We start from the raw sequence: 21,626 nt of genomic DNA, 5'->3' as shown, positions 1-21,626 counted from the left end.
GTGATTATTGTTGTTTGTTTGTTTTTAAATGGACTGTGCCAGAAGTAACTGTCCTTAGCTTGGACACTCCTCTTTCTCCTCAGGAGTCGAAGCATCTCCCACCACTGTTCAGAGGCACGTTCTTTGTTGACAAGGAGTGATGGGGTGAGGGGTGCACAGTGTCTCGATGTTCCTTCTGCAGGGCCCACCCAGTCTCCCTGATGCTTGCTCCAGGCTTCTTCCTGCTCTGTGGATTCTGTGACTCCTCTGCCTTTGGGATTATTTTGCAAACTTTTTTAAGTTTTTGTAATCACTCTTTCTGGAGGGCATATTGCTGTGGTTTCTTCCCTTAATTCATTTGTATTTGACTTTCCTCTTTAAGAATACTTCTCCTTTGCTAATGCCAAATAGAGTTCTTAAAAATTACATTTCTTACAGGAATTTGAAGTGGAAAAGGGCTGTCATATGCATTGCACAGAGCATTGTTGTGATCCAAGCCTGTGGTCAAGAATTCATCATACTCCTGTTTAAATATGTTCTCAGGAATATAAATACTCAGAGGGGAAAAATAGATAGATCTTAGACTGTGACACAGAGATAGCTATCTCCTGATAATTAATTTTGTAAAGGTTTTGAGTATAATTATTTCAGTAAATCCACACATTCCTCTTTATGAAATTATAGAACCAGTGTTTTTATGTTATTTTTGTAGCATATGGAGAAACCCGAGTTTCAATTTTCTTTTTTTTGTTAGGTTACTGCCGATTCAGTCATTCTAAAAGTTCTTCGGTCCAACCTTCAGCATGTGCTGGTCTATGAGAATCGTGCTCTCCAGGAGAAAGCATTGGCTTGTATTCCAGTCCAACAACTGAAAAAGAGATCTCAAGAAAAAGTATCTAGAGCTAGAAAATTGGATAAAGGTAGTGGCTTTACATGACCATTCATTGTTAAAAATGCATCATTTCTAAACAAATATAAACACTAAACGGTGCCTTTTGCTCTATACATTGAAAATATCTAAGCTATATCTATTTGGACTTTTAAAGAATACAATAACAGCATAAATTTATTGCATATACCTAATAAACACAACCATTAACATTTAAAAAAAACAAAACTTTTTTTAACTGAATATGTATTTGTAGTTTAATCATAATCATTAGTATGTTAGTATTTTTTAGGTGTACTAGAACTTCAGTCCATGGAATATGTTATGGCATTACTAGTGAATTTTAATGTGAATCTGACAGAAACCGTATTCACAATTAATTTATATGGTTAGACTGTTGATTCACTTTGGTTAATAGAGACTCATTATTTACTAATTAAGAGTATAGATTTTGAAGCCAATTGCCTAGGTATAATTTTAGCTGTGCCACTTTGCACCACTTGAGCAAGTACTTTAATCTCTATGCCTCAGTTTCTTCATTTGAAAATAGGAATGATAATTTTAAGAAGTAAATGAGATATTACATATAAATTGCTCTGATCAATGCCTGCCATATTCATCTATCAATAATTGTATGTTGTTATCATGAATGGTTTTAGGATTTCAGTTGTTAAATCATTCCAACTTCCGCATTTTACTACGAGTTTCTATGTAAATGTTTCTTATCTGGCTATTGTAGGGACTCTGAGGAGAAAGATGATAGCAGGGCTGTATTTCTGAAAGTTCATTTTTAATCTAACATTCATGAATATCCTTTTTGTTGGAAAACTTTCATATTGTTCAGGAAAAGTTAAATTCTCCTTCCAGTCAGTCCTCCTATCTTTTATAGGTAACAGCTGTTATCTCGTGACACGTCCCTTTTTATATCTTTTTATGTGTATTTACTTTCATTTACAGTTATCTGTAAAAATAAATAGTTTAAATTGTGTGGGTTTACATAAAATTTATCATCCCATATATCTTTATCTCCTTGGTGTTTTTCATTTACTATTATGTTTAAGAAATATTTTTAACTCTCTATGGTGTTCTGTAGTATGCATATACTGTTATTTGTACAGTTCTCTATTGAAGGACATTGATATTTTTTACCATTTTTCTCTATTCTAAATGCTGCTTCAGTGAAGAGTCTTGTAAATCTTGCCTCTTGGTGTACATGCACGAACGTTTCCCCTAGATTGACATAAAAGTGTCACAAGTGTGTGATGTGTTTGTTATGATGGATCCTGCCAAACAAATTCACTTCCAGTTTATACCAGAAATGTCTTAAGAGTATTGGTTTCCACTTAATGAAATTATTGAACTCCTTTTATGGACTTTTAAAATTTTTCTGATGGGTTTGTTAGTATTATTTCAGACTTGTAGAAGTTCTTTATATATTCTGGGTACTTTTCTTTGTTATACATGTTACTTTTTCCCCCAATGCTCTTTGTTTAATTTCACTTAGTATATATTTTGATATGCAAAGTTATAAATTTTATAACAAAATTTAATTTTTTTCAGTATTTTACAATTTTTGTCTTGGTTAAAGCCATAAACATATTCATGAACAAAAGTCAAACATTTTTTAGTAGCTTCTGTTACTTTCTACTTTATAGTATTTCTGTATATAATATTATATACACATTAAGATGAATGAGATACAGCAGGGATCTGTTATTTTGAAAGCTACCTGTCCCAGTATCATTTATTGAACAGTCCATCCTCTTAGAACTATATTGAAAGACTAACTTTATTAAATATGGTTTATAGCAGTAAAATCTCAGCCATTATTCATAGCAATCTTTTTTCTGATATATCTCCTCGGGCAAGGGAAACAAAAGGAAAAATAAATAAATGGCACTATATCAAAGTAAAAAGTTTTTGCACAGCAAAGGAAACCATCAGCAAAATTAAAAGACAACCCACTGAATGGGAGAACATATTCGCCAGTAATACATTTGATAAGGGGTTAATATCCAAAATTTATGAAGAACTTATAAAACTTGACACCAAAAAACCCCAAACAATCCAATTAAAAAATGGGCAAAGGACCTTAATAGGCCCTTCTGCAAAGAGGACATACAGATGGGCTATAGACATGTGAAAAGATATACAACGTCACTAATCATCAGAGAAATAAAAATTAAAACCACAATGAGGTATCAGCTCACGCCCATCAGAATGGCTGTCTTTGATAAATCAACGAACAAGTGCTGGCAAGGATGTGGAGAAGGGAACTCTAGTACACTGCTGGTAGGAATGCAGTTTGGTGCAGCCACTGTGGAAAGCAGTGTGGAATTACCTCAAAAAATTATAAATGGAATTGCCTCATGATTCTACTTCTGGGAATATATCCTGAGAAACCTGAAACACTTAATTTGAAAGAATATATGTACCCCTATGTTCATTGCAGCATTATTTACAATAGCCATGATTTGGAAGAAGCCCAAGTGCTCATAAGTAGATGAGTGGATAAAAAAGTTGTGGTATATTTACACAATGGAATACTACTCAGCCGTAAAAACGGAAATCTTACCCTTTGTGACAGCATGGATGGACCTGAAGAGCATTATGCTGAGTGAAATAAGCCAGTAAGAGAAAGACAAGTACCATATGATTTCACTCATATGTGGAATATAATGAATAAAGTGAACTATCAAGCAAAAGAGAGAGCCACATAGAGAGCACGCTGACAGTTGTCAGTGGTTCAGGGGATGGCTGTTTGGCAGGGGTGGAAGGATTGAGAAAAAAAGAAAAAAACTCATGAATATGGTCAACAGTGTGGGAACTGCCTGGGCAGAGGTGGAATGGGGGAGGTCGAGGAGGGACTAGGAGGGATAAATGGTGATGGACAGAGACTTGACTGGGGTGGTGAACATACAGTACAGTGTATAGATGATGTGTTACAAAATTGTGCACCTGAAACCTGTATAATGTTGTTAACCAGTGTCACCCTAATAAATTCATTAAGAAGGAAAAACAAAAAAGAAATCTGTCTTTCAGGACTCTTGTTTTATTGATCTGTTGTCTGTTCTTCACCAATATCACAATATTTTAATCATTAGAATTTTATGATGTATTTTGATATGGAGTAGGCACATTTATCTCATGATTCTTATTCAATGTTATGTTAACTATTTTGTGCATTTTTTCTTTTGACATGAATTTTTCAGGTAGCTTGGCAGATTTTATGAAAAATTATAATTTTAATTGGGATTGCATTAAATTACAGATTAATTTGTGGAGAATTAAAAACTTTATTGGGTATTTTAATCTAGGGAAATAATACATTTCTGGCCTTTTAAAATCCTCTGTGTATCTTTTATAGTTTTTATTTAGAAATATATCAAACATAAATACAAAAATAGAGTGTAATATATCAAACACTCATGACCAGCATTTAACTTTGTGTCTTAACATTATGCCATACATTTCCTTCATGTATCATTTACTAAGTAATAAAACATGGTAGAGAAAGATGAGAGCTCCCTGTATAGGTCTCCTAGATTATTTCCCCCTTTTCTTCGTTCCAGAGATACCATTGCCTTGAATATGGTCAAGAAAGATTTTTTTTTTTTCTTTATTGATTTTAGAGAGAGGAAGGGAGAGAGAGATAGAAACATTGATGAGAGAACATCAGTTGGCTGCCTCCTGCATGTCCCCCACTGGGGATTTGGCCCACAACATGGGCATGTGCCCTGACTGGGAATCGAACCAGGGACCTCTGGTTGCATGGGTTGACTTTCAGCCACTGACCCACACCAGCCGGGCAAGAAAGATCTTTTCATTTGCTAAAGTGGGTATAATATTATATGCCATGCTTATTTGCCAGGGTCATTATATACAGTGTAGACATGCTCGTGTTTGTGTTTTGTGGAGAGTGTCCATGGATGGATTATGTTGTACATCGAAGCACTGCTAGAAAAGCTAATGGGATGAAAGTGTCTGGGATATTGTGATTTCTGCCTGTGATTTAGTAATTACTTCATATTTACATATATATATATATATATATATATATATATCTGGTAACAAATTTAATGTAGTAACTTTAAAGTGTATTTCCAAATCAGACATTTTTTTCTTACTTCCCATGTGTTTCAGGATCAATTCCAAACTGACCATAGTTCCCTGAGAGATTGTCGTGTTCAGCTCACATGTTCATGCATAATGTCAGTTAGAAGGTACAAACTGGTAAACACCCTGCTGTTCTAAATGTGCAGTGTATTGTTTTTGTATTTCAGCCTGGTTCACAATATACTGACGTTTCTTTCTTGCATCAGTATTTGTGCAAACCTTTTAGATCATCTTATGTTTTCATATATTTCAGCTCATATTTAAGAATAAAGTATGTAGATATTTTTAGTTTTTGTCAGTTTTAGCCCTTACTTGGTTCTGTTTTAATTTCTCAGGTACTAATTTAAGTAATGAGGATTTTCTTTTGCTGGAGCTTTTACACTGGTTTAAGGAAGAATTTTTCCAGTGGGTGAATGACATTTTGTGCAGCAAATGTGGTGGCAAGACTAAGGCTAGAGGTGAAACATTATTTCCCACTGATGATGAGCTAAAGTGGGGTGCAAACAGAGTAGAAGATCATTATTGTGATGCATGCCAGTTCAGCAGTCGGTTCCCAAGGTGGGTATCCACTGGCCAGCCAAGTCAGAATCATTACTTAATGAAATGGGTAGAAGAGAATTTTTACTAAATGAACTTTTAAATCTTTGTTTTAATTGTTAAGACAGGGATCACCAAGCTATCACCAAGCTATGGCTGGCAGACTAAATCCAGCCCACGTGCTATTTTTTATAAATAAAGTTTTATTGGAACATATCCATGCTGATTCATTTATGTATAGTCTGTAACTATTTTTACATTGCAGTGGCAGAGTTGAATACTGGCAACAGATCAATGACCTGTAAAGTTTTTGACTCTTACTCTTGAATATAAATTGAGTATAGTCCTAGTGCATTTAATGCTATTAATTTTGTGTTCTTCTAATACATTAATTTTAAATTTCTGATAACTTTAATATTAATACTTGATAGAATATAAAAATAATAATACTGATAATTATGACAGCAAAGACAATGCTGTACTTAAAATAATCATCAGATAGTAATAGGAAAGGTAAAAGTATAGTGCCATCATATGTATTTTTTTTTAACTACAGAAGTTTGTTTTAATTACGTGCCTCCCCTGACCAGCCTAACCTACCCTTGTATCTCTAAATTTTCAAATAGGGAAATTTTTTAACTTTTCGATTTATTTTTTCTATTAATTTATAAGTCTCTTGTCAGGTTTTCTTAATTGGCAATACTTGTCAAGTTTGGTTGTATCGTCAGGCAAGAAAAAATAGTGTGTGTTTGAAATACCTAATTTGGGGGGTTTAGGAACTCAGCTCTCTCCTAATGGGAACCATCCCTGTGTATACAGAATATAGGATCAATAATACCAATATCCAGTAATTATCTAAAATTTGTACAAGTTATTTCTTCATTCAGCATATGTGTGCAGGGACATTTTGCAAAGATTTGAAGATACGAGCTATATATAATTAAATTTCAAATTTTTTCAAGGCAGTTGGATATTAACTGATAATGTAATGTGGAGGGACCCAGGCTAACAAACATTTATACACAGTGTTATTTTTCTTTTTTTCTAAACATTTGCTCATTGTATTGTTTGTTAGCTGCTCTCTGTAAGGTTGGAATGATTAGCACTATTAATCAGAGGCTGAGCTGGTCCTTCAACTTGACACAAGTAGTATACAGAAGATGGAGGTATAGGGTGCTCTGATTATGCTATTCGACTTCCTAATGTAAATTTATAACTTTGCAATAACTTAATTACCTAAATTATAAATTCATTTAACTTAGCTTAAGCAAGAGCATCTGCTTAAGACAAACTTCTCATTGCAGAGCAGTTTATTCGTGCAGCTGGTCCTTCTCTCCCAAGCTCATGGCCAGCATTTCTGCTCATCGGGGGCACTTTTCCTGCTTAGCTTTATCAGCCCAAAATCCTTCTCGACACACATGCAAAATTTGCTGTTCTCCAGTTTTGTGATAATTTTATAATTTGAGACATAGCAAACAACTATTGTTTAAAGAACAACTTCCAAATTAGCAAGCACCTTTAAGTTAGTTCAGAAGAACAGAATTTCAATTAAAACAATCAGTAGAGACAAAAATCGTATTTTAAGTAAAATTGAGTTCAACTAAGCTTACAAGCTTTATTGAGTAGTCTGTTAAAGTTGTTTACCTTTTAAATACAATGAGCTAATTATATTACTTGTTAGGATAATACTAATGCTCAAAGCAGATTTCCTGGAGAATCTCCGCCTGTGCAAATCCTGTCTGTCCTTCAAGGCCAGTTCAAATACAAGCTGTCCTCCCCAGCCACTTCCTGTAACACTGATCTGACCTACTGGACAGTCTGAATCACATTCCTGTGTATTCAAGTTAGTTGTGTTAATTCCTTCTCCCTCTTAGGACTGTAAACTCCTTGAAGGTTGTACCACTGTTTAATCATTTCCACCAAAGATTCTAGTACACTGCCTCATATGTCTAGGTTCTTTAATCATTACAAATATGAAATTAGAAATATTACTGTTTAGCACAGAAGTAACAAATTCTTTAAAATTCTTATTTTTGATAATGAATCAAGGATTGTTCTTTCTTTTCTTTTCTGTTATTTAAAACTAGGTACAATAATCCTGAGAAACTTTTGGAAACAAGATGTGGACGATGTGGCGAGTGGGCCAATTGTTTCACACTGTGCTGCCGAGCCTTAGGGTTTGAAGCTCGCTATGTGTGGGATTACACAGGTACAGGACTGGTATGAGCAGAGAGCAGTCTGGCTTTGCAGACTCAAGGGTTGGGGGTTACAGTTTGGGCTTGTTATGTTGTCTGTTACTTTCTGGCCTTGTCAGTCTAAGCTTCCATTTGCCTTTTGTAAAATAATAATAGTACCAACCTCATGGGGTTTTTGTGGGGATCACAAGATTTTTGTAGTATACCTAGCATTTTGCCTAGTACTTTGTACTATAAACCTTTTATTAATAATTTACCATGCCATTTTTAGTAATGGTGTTTCTGTATGGATAAGAACATATATAATAATGATGTATTATAGAAATCTTCACTTTTGTAGGGATTAGTTTATAAGATTTAGTAATCTTAAGTCTTAATATACAAAAAAAGTAATGAAAGCCATGTGAACTGTATTTTATCCTTATTTAGAAATGACTCATGTCGTCTATATGTTAAAAAGTTGTTTTCCTTGTTCTTACCGTCTTACTTGTATTTCATTATTGTTGCTTTTAACTAATAAAGTTAAACCACTTAGTATGGTTCTCTTACAAGCAAATAAACATCAGTAACCAGAGATCCTCTTTTAGACCTTCTTCAGGTTCTGGGTGGAGAGAGACTGCATTTTCAAAAGTGGCATTAACTTCCAGTTAGTAAATTGATTCCTGTGTTTTTGATGCTATTATTCAATGTTCACCTTTTTAAAAGTTATAACTCACATTATTTTTAATTAAGCCTAAAACTGACTACATTAAAAGAGGTATTTCATAAACATTTTCAAGGATTTCAAAGAGACAAGAGAAAACAAATGTTCTAGAGCCGTGTGTGCCACAAAATGTTCAGTCTTAACACATTTTTGACCACTCATGAGTTAACTTGTGTTTTCCTGCTCAGATGTTGCGGACCGCGCATGAGTTAATTCGGGTTTGCACTTGCATTAGCTATTTCAGTTTTTGAAACTCAGGGTAATATAGGATTATTGTATCTGTGACTCTATGCCCTGAGGGTCGAAGTTCGCAAAACAGCACACCGTTCTATATTCTTGAAGTAGCTAGGGAATGGATATCTGCTGGTTCAAAAGAGTGCAGCTCAGAACCTAACGTGCAGTTTGCCCAAAAACGTGCGGTCCCTGGCGTATGTCTTAGAGATTTCTATGCGGTACGCAATGTGTTAACTAAAATTTAGACTGTTCCACCTAACTTTCTTATGTGGTTCTTATCTTAGGAGTTTGTATATAGTTACTGGGGCTCGTTCCGGTTTTATAAACTTAACCATTTTTCCCTTTTTCCTGTTGCTGTCTTGTCTCACTTGTTAGACCACGTCTGGACCGAAGTCTACTCCCTTTCTCAGCAGCGGTGGCTGCACTGTGATGCATGTGAAGATGTCTGTGACAAGCCGCTTCTCTATGAAGTAGGCTGGGGCAAGAAGCTGTCCTATGTCCTAGCGTTTTCTAAAGATGAGGTAGGGCGTAAGAGGAAACATTTTTTCTAAGAATAAAATACAATTTTTTGACAGCTTTTGAAAGTATAATTGACATGCAAAACGTGGCATCTATTTAAAATATACAGTTTAATAAACATTGTCATTTATATACACCTTTGAAATTACCTTTACAAAATCAAGAGAGTGAACATAGCCACTATCCCTGGAAAATTCCACATGTCCCTTTGGTATCTCTGCTGCTTGTCCCTATCCAAGCAACCACAGATGTAGTTTTATATAAATGGAATCATATGATATATAGATGGTTCTACTTACGACTGTTGATGGTTTTTCAGCTTTATAATGGTGCAAAAGCAATATATATTCAGTAGCAACTGTACTTTGAATTTTGAATTTTGATTTTTTCTGGGCTGGCGATACGCAGTAGCATACTCTTCGTGATGCTGACCAGTGGCAGCGACCTGCCGCTCCCAGTAAACCGTTCAGTCATAGGGTAAAGAACCAATACTCTAGTGTAGTGGTATTGCATGCATTTTTAACTTATGATATTTTCAACTTATAATGGATTTATTGGGATGTAACCCCATCACAAATCAAGGAGCATCTGTATCCTCTTTTTGGTGGGGCGGGGATGGGAGAGTCTGGTTTATTTCATTCAGTATAATTATTTTGAGATTCATCCATGTGTTTTCATGTATCAGTGGTTATTCTTTTTATTGCTGAGTAGTAGTCTCTTGTATGGATGTACCATAGTTTGTTTGTTTTTTTATTCATGCACCTGTTGATGGACATTTGGGTATTTTTCAGTTTTTTGTATTTCAAATAAAGCTGTTATATACATTCAGCACAAGTCTTTAAATGGAAATATGCTTTCTACCCTCTTTGGTACATTACTAGAAGTGGAATGGCTGGACCATATGGTAAATGTGTGGTTAACTTTTTAAGAAATGCTACTATACTGTTTTCCAAAGTGATTGTACCGTTTTACATTCTCACCAGTAGGAGTGCTCAGTTTCTCCATGTCCTTGCTAACATTTAGTGTAGTCTCACTCTTTAATTTTAGCCCTTGTACTAGATGTGTAGTGGGATCTCATTGTGGTTTTCATTTTTATTGCTTTAATGACAAATAATACTGAGCATCTTTTTTTATGGGGGGGGGTTTATAGTGTTCAATTTATTATTATTTTTCACAGCTTACACATGTACATTCATATGTATGAAAATATTGCATAATAAAACATCTTATCCGCACTTTTAGTTATTTTTTAGTTTAACAGGAAAAAATTTTTTTGTTGATACTATTACAGATGTCCCCCATTTTCCCCTCCCTTTGCCTACCTCCACCCAGTCCCCTGCCCTATCCCACCCAGCCCTGGCCATCACCACACTGGTGTCTGTGTCTGTGGGTCATGTATATATGTTCTTTGGCTAATCTCTTCACCTTCTTTTATCCAGTACCCTACCCCCTCCCTCTGAGAGATGTCTGACTGTTCCAGTAGCCATGCAATACTGGGCATCTCTTATGGGCTTGTTGTCCACATGTCCTCTTTGCCCTTTTAAAAATTAGTCTATTTTATATTTGTTGAGTTTGAGAATTCCTTACATATTCTGAATGCAAGTCCTTTATTAGATACTGCTTTGCAAAAAAATGTTTTCTTATCTGTGCCTTATCTTTTCATTCTCTCAACGATTTTTAACGAAAAGAAATAAACTCATTCCAGTATATCAGTTTGTCCTTCCATGGATCATGCTCTTCGATGTTGTTTCTAAGAACTTTTTGCCTGACTCAAGACACAATGATTTTTGCCTTGATTTTCTTTTAGAAGTTGTATGCTTTTAATTTTACACTTGGGTCTGCAAGCCATTTTGAGTTAATTTTGTATATACTCCAGGGTGTGGATTGAAATTCATTGTTTTGCATATGGATAACATGTTCTAGCAACATTTGTTGAAAAGATTATCATTTTTCCATTGAATTCTTTTTGCACCTTTGTCAAAAATCAGTTCTATAATACAAATATTATTTAGTAAAAATGGAAAAGGTTTTATATTTTGTTGTTTTTTGTGAAATCAGCTTTGTAGATAAGTTTTAAATGCCTAAATATTCTGAAAATTGCATTTTATGAGTATTTTTTGGAAGTGTGCCTGTTAGAAAATGAATAAAAAACACATTCTCTGATTTTTTTCCCACAGGTTTTAAAACTTTAAACAAAAATAGCATTTAAAATTTTATATTTAAGAATTACATTCTATGTATTTAAGGTTGATGGTTGTAATCTCGTTAATTTGTATTCTGTAATTTGAGGTGGTTGATGTCACTTGGCGATATTCTTGTAAACATGAAGAGGTAATCTCCAGAAGAACTCAGATTAAAGAAGATTTACTTCGAGAAACTATTAATGGACTTAATAAACAGGTAGGTGATGGGCATTTGTCATTTTCGAGAGGACATTTGAAATAATCAAGAGCCAGTTTTTAAAGTTGTAGCATTATTTTGCAAGCAGAAATATTTTAATAAGTTAAATGTCATTTTCTTCATTAAAAATTTCGACGACCTATTTTACATATTGTACTTTTTTACATTAAATTGTCTTGTCTGTTAAAGATCAGGGAAACAAAATTTAAGTATATATAATACTTGACAAAAAGTGTGTTGTTTTATTTATCCAAGTAATTGTGTCTTGAATATAATTACACACACACACACTTGTTCAATTATCGAAGTTTCTGAAACAAAGCACAGGAAATTGTTTAATAGTGATTACTTCTGAGAAGACCTGAGGGTTCAAGAGAGAAGATTGTTTTTATTGTACACCCCTGTGGTAGTATTGAAATTTTAAACTGTATACTTATATGACTTTTTTGCTGCTGGAAGGCTAATTAGATTAGAAGGCTAATTAGATTAGAGGCCGATCACCTTAATGTAGTCAGTGATTGAGATTCAGAGTGAGGTTTTAGTCTATTTTGAGTCTCGCCTTACTTCTAATGTGTAACCCTTCAGAGATGCTAAACTGAAAACCTGGAGTATCTACTAGAGCCCCTCACCACGGAAGGCTCTGGACTCTAATTATTTACTTGCCAGCACTTTGTTTCTGCTAAAAATTCTGCTTTGTTTTTCAGCACTTTAGCCTCCACTTTGTGCTTGGTTTCTCAGCCTCCCCTCCTCATTTCAGTTAATAATTAGCAAATGCCTGGAAGGCAAAAAAGGTGCAATATTGGTTCACCTCAGTTTCCTTCATCTTTTGGGATCTTAGCTTCCTCCGTCCTGGCTATGTTGGTAGTTTTCTGTTGCATTCAAACAGGTGTGTGTGTCTGTGTGCACGTTGTCCCCCTTTTCTAGCGTTTCTCAGCAAACAGTTGGTCTGACACAAGCTAGTTTATTGTGGCCAAAAACAGAGGTTACTACCTTCATTTTTAAAACTAGGACAGTAAAGGTCATGTAGAGTTGGATATGGGTATAAAATGATTTCTTTACATAAATTTTATAAAATTATTTCGAATTTTGTAGTGTCCATTTTATTTTCCAAATAATTATACATATGAAAATAAAGTATGTTTCTTCTTTTAAGATCCCCTTAAGATACAAATGTTTTAAGTACATTCTTACTTAGAGATGGACCTCTACATTTTCCTAATCTTAATGACTTTTTTTTAAAACATGAATTGCAGAGGCAAATATCTTTGTCAGAAAACAGAAGAAAAGAACTTCTCCAGAGGATAATTGTGGAGCTTGTTGAATTTATATCTCCCAAAACCCCTAAACCTGGAGAACTTGGTGGAAGAATATCTGGGTCAGTGGCTTGGAGAGTAGCCCGAGGTGAAATGGGTCTAGAGGTATATAATTCATTATATAGCATGATGATCTTCTTACTTTCCTGCTGCTTATACTGTGCTCTTTACTTATTGAAAAAATGCATTGGCCATGACCTTTCAATTAACTTTTCAGCTTAATTACTAAAAAATGTAAACATTTGAAGAGAACCAAAGATTGATTAACATGGTCTAATCACATACAAGATATTTAGCAAAACATTTTAAAATAGGATTTTTCTACTTACCTTATATAAAAATTTTGAGTGTAGAATAACTTACTGAAGTATATACAGAAAAATGCACAGATTATAAGTATATAGCTGAACAAATTTTTACAAATTGAGCACCCATGTATCCACTAACCAGAATAAGAAATAGACCATCAGAAGCTCACAAACAACCCTGAGTTTCCTTTTAGTCACTGCCTTCCACCCCAGGAGTAACCATGACTATGATTTCTAATTAGTTTTGCCTGTTATTGTGCTTTATGTAAGTAGCCTAAATAATCATATATATGTACCCTTTTGTGGTTTCTTTCTCTCAGTATTAGTGAATTCATACTTGTTGCTGCATGTTTATGATATATTTGTTGTCATTGCTGTAAAATATCCCATTGTATGAAAATATATATTTTTTGGTTGTGTCTAGGTTTTGGCTATCAAAAATTGTGCCACTGTGAACATTCATATACATGTTTTCAGTGAATAGATATACACATTTCAGTTGGGTATATACTAGGGACATAGTTGGAATTGTGAAGTGATAGAATATGAGTATGTTCAGCTTTGGTAGGTACTGCCAAAGTTTTCCACAGTGGTTGTGCCAGTTTACATTCTCACCAGCAGTAGATGATATTTTTCTACATCTTTACATATATATAGTTGTAATTTTTTTTTTCATTTTAGCAGTTCTGGTGGTATATAGTATCAGTATGTTGTGATTTTAATTTGCATTTTGGTGATGACTAATGAACTTGAATGCCTGTTCTTTAAATTTTTGGATATCCTCTTTTGTGAAGTACTTGATCCAGTCTTTTAAAATAAGATTTTAATGCACTTAAAAAAGTTCGGTTTTACCTTTTTTTCCCGCATATTAAAATGTTGTAGTGGGAAAATAATACAGTCTGGGTAATTCAGCTAATGAAGTGTTTATTTCTTGTTATCGACTTGCGTACTTCTTTTTTTTTTTTATTCTCACCCGAGGATATTTTTCTATTTTTTTTTTGTACAGATAGAGCGGGAGGGAGAGGGAGGAAGGGAGAGAGAGAGAGAGAAACATCGACGTGAAAGGGACACATCGAGTGGCTGCCACCCGCACGACCAACCAGGGCCGGGGACAAACTGCAACCGAAGTACGTTCCCTTAGCGGGAACCGAACCCAGGTCTCTCCGGACCGCAGGCCGACGCTCTAACCGCTGAGCCAAACTGGCCAGGGCTCGACTTGCGTACTTCTGGTATTGGCTAGAAATTATTGCTGCTGGTGTGATTACTGTTATATGATCAAACTTATTTTAAGGTGTCTCTTGATTAATCTCCAAGCAATGGAAATAAAATGTCAAAATATCTATAATTAGAGGCTAGGTGAAAAGCTCTGTAATAGACACAAAGAAAGTACAATAGACTGTCTCTTGACCTTAGGGTTTAAAGTTGACTCACTAGAAAGTATTTCATATGAAGGTCTAAGATGATATGTAATGAAAAATGCTTGAAAGGAAAATAACCCATCACAGGATCAATATCAATAGTTATAAACAAATTAAATTTTTATATCTGCTGTTTTTAAATTTGCCATTGTTGTAACTCATTTCTCCAGTAAAGAAATATGACCACAAGGGGTGAATTATCCCCAGTAACTTTGTTTGCTTTTTAATTTATTCTAGCATCTTTAGCAGGCAGTTGAAAGTATTGGTTTAGCCATAGAATTACAAGATCTAAATTCAACAAATCATTCACATCACTGCTGATGCAGTGCAAGTTATAAGTATAAATCTAAATGAAGCCAACTTAAAAGAGCTAATTTAATTCACAGCTGTGTTCAATTCAAAACATTGATATTATTTAGGTCTTCATTTCTTTTTCTTTTTATGGATGGGTGTGCTTCCTCTTATATGGCGTATAAGTTGATTAAACTTTAAAAATATGAATTGGGTCATATACTCAGATTGTTTCTCCTTTTGAAAATATTTTTAATTTCTCAATTACTGAAGACCATATTAGGGCCATGGATTTAAAATGTCATTTTTCTCTTTAGAAATAAATGCTTATTTTAAAAGTAAATCGAAAAATGTCAGTTCTAAAAAATTATGGAACTATACCTTGAAATGAGTTGGAAAAAGAAGAAAACATTGGTGATATCATTTCCAGAAAGAATAGTTTCATCTTAATCTTAGACTTTAAAGATTTTACAAAATATGTTATTCCTACTCCAGATTTTTTGTTCAGTTGCATACATGGTATGTTCAGTAACATATATTTTTCTTTTCCCTTTTGCAGTTAGTTATCCTTTGTGAAATATAGATAATGCTACCTTAAGTTTTATTTCCATTTGGCTTATGTCAAGCTCTTTGTTACATGCTTGCTTTGAGTGTAGTACACAAACTTATAATACCAATTTCTAAAAATAATAAACTGCTTTTATTTTACCTTTATGGTAGTAATACACACAGGTTCTACTGGACAATTATCTTCTTATTTATACACTTAATTTTACTACTTTGTAATTCTAACTGATTATATGTATATGTGTGTGTGTGTGTATACACACATATACATACACATATGTAATTTTTCTGTGTCTAATATATATATTCTTACTGATTCTTGTACATTCAAAGTTTTTATAATGTTTAATACCTAGTACCCAATATTTAACAAAAATAGCATTACCTGCTATCCTGATTGATGAGTAAATACTGTAGCAAGACATTAACACAGACTAGAATAGTGGTTCTGCAGAGGTGCATGATTTTGCCTTCCAGGAGAAATTTGGTAATGTCTGGAGATGTTTTGGTTGTTGCACCTGGGAGGAGGGATGCCCCTGGCATCAAGTGGTCTGAGGTCTGGGATGCTGCTAAACAACCTGCAATGCACAGGGCAGCCCCCCACAACAGAGAATTATCTGATTCAAAATGCTACTAAGCCCATGTCTAAGGGAGAGGGACCATTGTGTCAGTGGCACATAAAGACCAAATAAGTATATCATCTTTCTCAAACTTTAGATTCACTCAGTGATTTTAGGATTTCTGGGGACTGTTTTACAATAAAACGAACATGGATTTATTGGGCTAGAATACACAATTTGCCCGGAATTTTAAGGTAAAACATGGGGTTTTGTAGTAATTGCACATGTGCAGACGATTGTTTCAAGCTCCCAGACATTCCCCTACCGTAGGGTATCAGGAAAGGACTCTCTGATGAAATGGCTTTATGTTTAGGCTTGAAGGATGATAAACAATCAAATATATGTGGAAGTAGAGAGAATAGCATTCCAGACAGCAGGAACAGCATGTGTCAAGGCACTGAGGCAGAAGCGAGCTGGATCTTTTTGAAGAACTAAAGGAAAAGTAATATGGTGAGAGCATAGAGACAAAAGGGAAGAATAACATGAGATCTGGTTTGAGAAACAGGCAGGGGACAGATCATGTAGGGCCCTGTAATGTAACTCTTGATAAAGGTTTAGAGTTGAAGAACAGTAGAAGTCAGTGGAGTGAGGTAAGCAAGGAAATACCATCGCAATTTACATTTTTTAAAAAATCACTTTAATTGCTATGTGGAGGCATTGACAGGAGAGAGAAAACTTGAAAGCTGGGAGTAACTTCAGGAGACGATTATTACAGTCAGTTAGAAGATGTTGATGGTGTAAATGAAAAGAAATGAATGTAGGTGAACACAAAATCAAAAAAATTGAAGTCAGAGCTATTGTTTATACTTCTTGTTTTCTGTCTTGTAGCAATTGGTGCTGTATCTACATTATACTGATCATGTTTAACCTGTAAAATATTTTCTGAATTTTTAATGGCACTGATTTGTCATTTTCAAGTTGAAGTAATCTCTTACCATTACACATAGCAGTCTCTCTCTCCCTCCCTCCCCCCTCTTCCCCCCATATTTATATAAATCTTTCATTATCTTGATAAACTAATTCTCTGTTTTTCTTTTTAAGAAAAAAGAAACCTTGTTCATCCCCTCCGAAAATGAGAAGATTTCTAAACAGCTTCACCTTTGTTATAATATTGTGAAAGATCGTTATGTTCGAGTTTCAAATAATAATCAAACCATTTCTGGATGGGAAAAGGGTGTGTGGACAACTGAATCCATATTCAGAAAAGTTGAAACAGACTGGAACATGGTAATTTAATGCGTGAAACTGTTTAAAACCTTTGTCATTGTTTAAACAGATATAGATTGGCTTCATTTTTCAGTTGTGCACGACATGAAAACTGATACATCAAAATTGCTTTTAATGTTCCTTAAACCTGTAAAAGAAAATTTTATTCCCAGCATCTAATCCCAAGATTTGTGCATTTATAACAAGGAAGTATCTGTTTTCATCAAAGAGGCTGAATTTAATGCTTTCATGGGGAAAAATAATCAAGTATATGACTAATCCATATGACTAATTTTAGCATAAATGTATGAAGTATGTTGTTATTTAGTTTCTTCACAGGTATGCGTTGATTGCCTACTAAAGGTGGGCTATTATGGAATATAGCATTTAGTTCAAAGTCCCAAGAGCTAACCATTTAACACACCTTCATTTCATTATAATGTGGATGATTGAGCACTGATATTGGTTATTTCTACTCTGTCTTAAAGAATAAAGAAATGGTTTGCTAGGACTGTAGTAGTTCTCATATGCCTACTTGCATATCGTTGTCCCATTATCTGTAACAAGAAGCTTTGCTTTTAATCTGCCCTATTCCTTAGAAAAGCGCTAAAAATAAACTCAGCTATTCAAATGACCTCAGTAGGTCTAACCATATTATTGATAGATGAACTTATAGGGAGCTTTTAAAGTTAACTTGCTAATGTTTGAGTGGGAAGGGAGTTGTTCACTTGGCAAAACATTGGATCGATTAAAAGAGTGAGTCACAGGTTAACAGCTGCTAGTGTTATGAGCATCTATATGCTTATCACCGTACTCAGGCATTAATCAGAGTACAGAAGATATGCAGAGATGAGGTTCCTGCTTTTTCCCCCCAATCATAAGTTTTTGTTTCAAACAAAAGTTTCTGGTGATCTTTTTGTATTAAAGCAAGAATAACTTATAGCATTATTAAAATTGTAGATTTAGGAATTTTCTTTAGTTATAGAAGGGCATAAAAAAACTAGATAAAATTTAAGATTTCAAGATTTGAATCTGTATTTGTATCTATATCTGTAATCGATTATATAGTTGCTGAGAGGTGTTGAACTTCTTCTGGAAGAATATCATTAACCTTAAAATTTTTCTGAACAGAAGCAGGATAGAATAGATTTGTTTTTTATCCAAGGACTAAACTAGGCTAGCTTGCCATTCTTCCTAACCAGCAGTATGAATGGAGAAAGTGGAGGACATGATGCTGTGCTGCAGAAGATGTGATGTGCAGAGGAACGGGTCTGTTGTATGGCATAATTCTTCTTTGTGCGATTCACTCATTGATTCATCAGCAAACATTTACTGAGCGCCTGTTGTGCTAGGCATTTGTCAGCTACATGGATGAAAAGATAGACGTACGGTTTCTGCTCTCGCAGTCTAACGGGAAACCAAAGTGTAAACAGCCATCTTAACTGTGATGAAGAGTGCTATAATAAGGATATTAACACATTGCCATGGAAACACCAAGGAGGGAGTAATTAGCTCTGGCTGTGGGAGTTGGGCAAAGCTCCCTAGAGCAGGCAACATTTGAGCTGGACGCTGAGGGATGAGTAGGTGTCGTAAGGCCCGGGAACAGAAGGGGAGAAGCATGCAGCACATGGCATGTTTCGAGATTTCTAAATAGAGCATTGTGGCCAGAGAGGGTATTTTGTATGAGAAAGATTTAAATAATGTAAATGAGATACAAAGGCCATTAAATGAAAAACAGGCTCCTACTCACGTATTAAGTTTATGCCTTGATACACTTTTACGAAGGGCATCTTTTTAGAAGTTGAATTAATCTGTTTTTAGTTATAATATTTATAATATATAATATTTAATATAATTTATAATATATACGATGAAGACAAATATTTAAATCTTAACTATATTGTAGAAACTAATAACTCAGAACTAAGATATTGCCTCTAAAATTTTCCCCCTAAATCGGCATTTTTTAGTTCTGTACTAGCATGTCCCCAGTTAGGGATTCTCTAGCTCCATTAAATGGAAGTAACCTATTTCTTTTTTTTTTTAATGTAATTTTATATTTGCCAATTATAGTTCACAGTCAGTATTTTATATTGGTTTCAGATGTACAGCATAGTGATTAGACATTTGTATAATTTACAAAGTGATCCTCCCAATAAATCCTAGTACCACCTGGCACCATACATATTCCCTATGTTGTATTTTACATCCTTGTGACTGTTTTGTAACTACCAATTTGTATTTAATACGTTCACCTTGACTATTTTTTTCAAGCCTATTTCTCACCACACATTTCCTTGGTAAGCCTGGAATCAAGACAGATCACATGCAGCCTGCTCTTGGGTATTTGGAACAGATTCTTACTCTCTCAAAGAGGTAGCCTCCCAAGAGCACAGAGACTTACTGCACTGTACTGCTTAGCAAGTACATTCTTCAGTGTTGTGTGGATTTGAAAGGAATATAAAAAGCTAAATCAAGAAGACTGATACACATTTTAGGAGGCAAGTGATAACACCTTGATAAAAGTGACGTTAATAGCTTCCCAGCTAGTCTCCCTGCATCTGCCCCTTCAAAGATGCTCTCTGTGCTGTCGCCATAAAAACTTTTCAAAACCCCAATCATTACTAAATGCTCTTAGGGCAAAAACCAGCTCAAGTGTCTTTCCAGGCTGGCCCTCGCCTTCTTCTCTGGCCTCACCTCGTACCATGCTACCCGCTGCTCTCTGCTTTGTAGCTGCCCTGCCCTCAGCCTCTCCACAGAACCTCCTGTACTTTCTGTTTCGGTTACATTAGCTTATTCTTGTCCTTAGAACTTGGCTTAAGCCTTACTCCCTCCAGTCCCAGCTAGCTGGATTTATTTCTTTCTTTATTGGCTTACTATACCATGTACCTCTCCTTCATGACATTTTTTTCCAACAAATAGTATGAGAACAGAGTATTTGTCTCGCCCACTAGATTGTAATCATCATTTGGGGGGAGAGCTTGTCTTTTTCTACTCACTTGTACAACTCTCAGCATTTCTCTATTTATCATGGTATTTGATGTATAAAAAATGTTTAGTAAAGTTTGGTGACTATAAGAATAAGTGTATATGGCATAAATTCTGCATCACCCCAGCCAGGACTATGGTAGACCACCACAGACTATGGCTGTTCTTAGATATTTTGCATTTTTGAGCAGTTTTATCACTCTCTTTGTCGCTAGCGCCATTTTAACACTTTTTGATGAATAGTATTATGTCCAGAATTAATTCATTTAGTCACTCAGCAAACATGCATCTTGTCACACATTGCGCTGGACACTTAGGGTATACTGTTGAATAAAGAGAAAGACACACGGACCTACAATTTAGATTAGCAAGGTAAGTGCTAGAAGCATATGATACTAAGGGAGAGATGACAGAAGGAAGAGCTGTTGTCCATTCTTGAGAGAAGGCCTTACAGGCGTGGTAATACCTGGGTGGGCTTTTGGAGGAAGTGGCAAAGGGAGAGTTTCTCAGTGGAGGGACAGGATGTGGAAGGTCAGGGTGATTTGGGGCGTGAGAAATAACACACGAATGTACTGAGGAGAGAAACATCTGATATATCCAGGGAAGAGTAAGTAGTAGAAAGAAGAATAATGGGAAATGAGAGAGGAGAGATAAAGAGTTGTCAGGTCCCAGGGACTTGGATTACCTTATGATTATGTAATAGGAACCCATGAAAGTTCAGGCAAGGAAAGGATGTGATCACACTAGCGATCCAGAGGTCATTCCAGAGGCTGCAAATGGCAAAAATCAGAAGCGTAGTATAGAAAGATTACAGAGGGGACTGATAGTGATTCACGTTTGATTTCAGTGATAAAATGGAATAACCAAAAATAAGATTCATGAGCAATATCAGTTTACCAGCGTTAAATTTAAATCTCTTGAAATAAAACTGCTCTGCTGGATATCTGTAGGAGGAATGACTGACTACAGAATGTCTACTGCACGGTGAGCTTAATGAGAGTTAATCCAGGAGTCGAAGCAGAAGGATAATTTTAAAAGCATCCTAGAGAAGAACTTCAAATAGTGCAGTACAAACTGAACCTCCAGGGAGCCATGGCAGCTGGCAACCAGCCTGGCATGTCGTAATCAGAACATCTCTAAGTGAAGATCTGCAGAATGTGAACCGTGTAAAAAAGCTGACAAGCAGATTGTTCTCAGTCTTGAAAATAGTGGTTATAGACACAACCCAAAGGACAAGTTTCATTTGTGTACATTGTGAGTATACAGCTTACACCTTTAGCCACAGACACAGCCTTGTTCCCACGCACAGGTTGTGATATGCCTGCATGTCCTTACAGATGCCA

At 35.2% G+C, this 21,626-nt stretch overlaps 1 protein-coding gene across 6 annotated transcripts in view; it reads left to right on the top strand.

The window, feature by feature from the left end:
- NGLY1 (N-glycanase 1) overlaps positions 1 to 21,626 on the top strand; it is a 39,440-nt gene that overhangs the window by 14,301 nt on the left and 3,513 nt on the right. For 3 of the 6 annotated variants that reach the window (XM_036266178.1, XM_036266183.1, XM_036266182.1), the window contains exons 3-9: positions 734 to 899; positions 5,320 to 5,542; positions 7,609 to 7,730; positions 9,029 to 9,174; positions 11,462 to 11,572; positions 12,826 to 12,990; positions 17,131 to 17,316. In XM_036266178.1, coding sequence (XP_036122071.1) covers positions 734 to 899; positions 5,320 to 5,542; positions 7,609 to 7,730; positions 9,029 to 9,174; positions 11,462 to 11,572; positions 12,826 to 12,990; positions 17,131 to 17,316 — 1,119 coding nt within the window. Of the gene's footprint in view, positions 1 to 733; positions 900 to 5,011; positions 5,092 to 5,319; positions 5,543 to 7,608; positions 7,731 to 9,028; positions 9,175 to 11,461; positions 11,573 to 12,825; positions 12,991 to 17,130; positions 17,317 to 21,626 lie in introns of all 6 variants that reach the window. The other 3 variants (XM_036266179.1, XM_036266180.1, XM_036266181.1) reach the window with 3 other exon arrangements.

Source organism: Molossus molossus, unplaced genomic scaffold (genome assembly GCF_014108415.1).
Source record: "Molossus molossus isolate mMolMol1 unplaced genomic scaffold, mMolMol1.p scaffold_m16_p_18, whole genome shotgun sequence".
Classification (NCBI taxonomy): Eukaryota; Metazoa; Chordata; class Mammalia; order Chiroptera; family Molossidae; genus Molossus; species Molossus molossus.
This window is presented reverse-complemented; position numbering and strand designations above follow the sequence as displayed.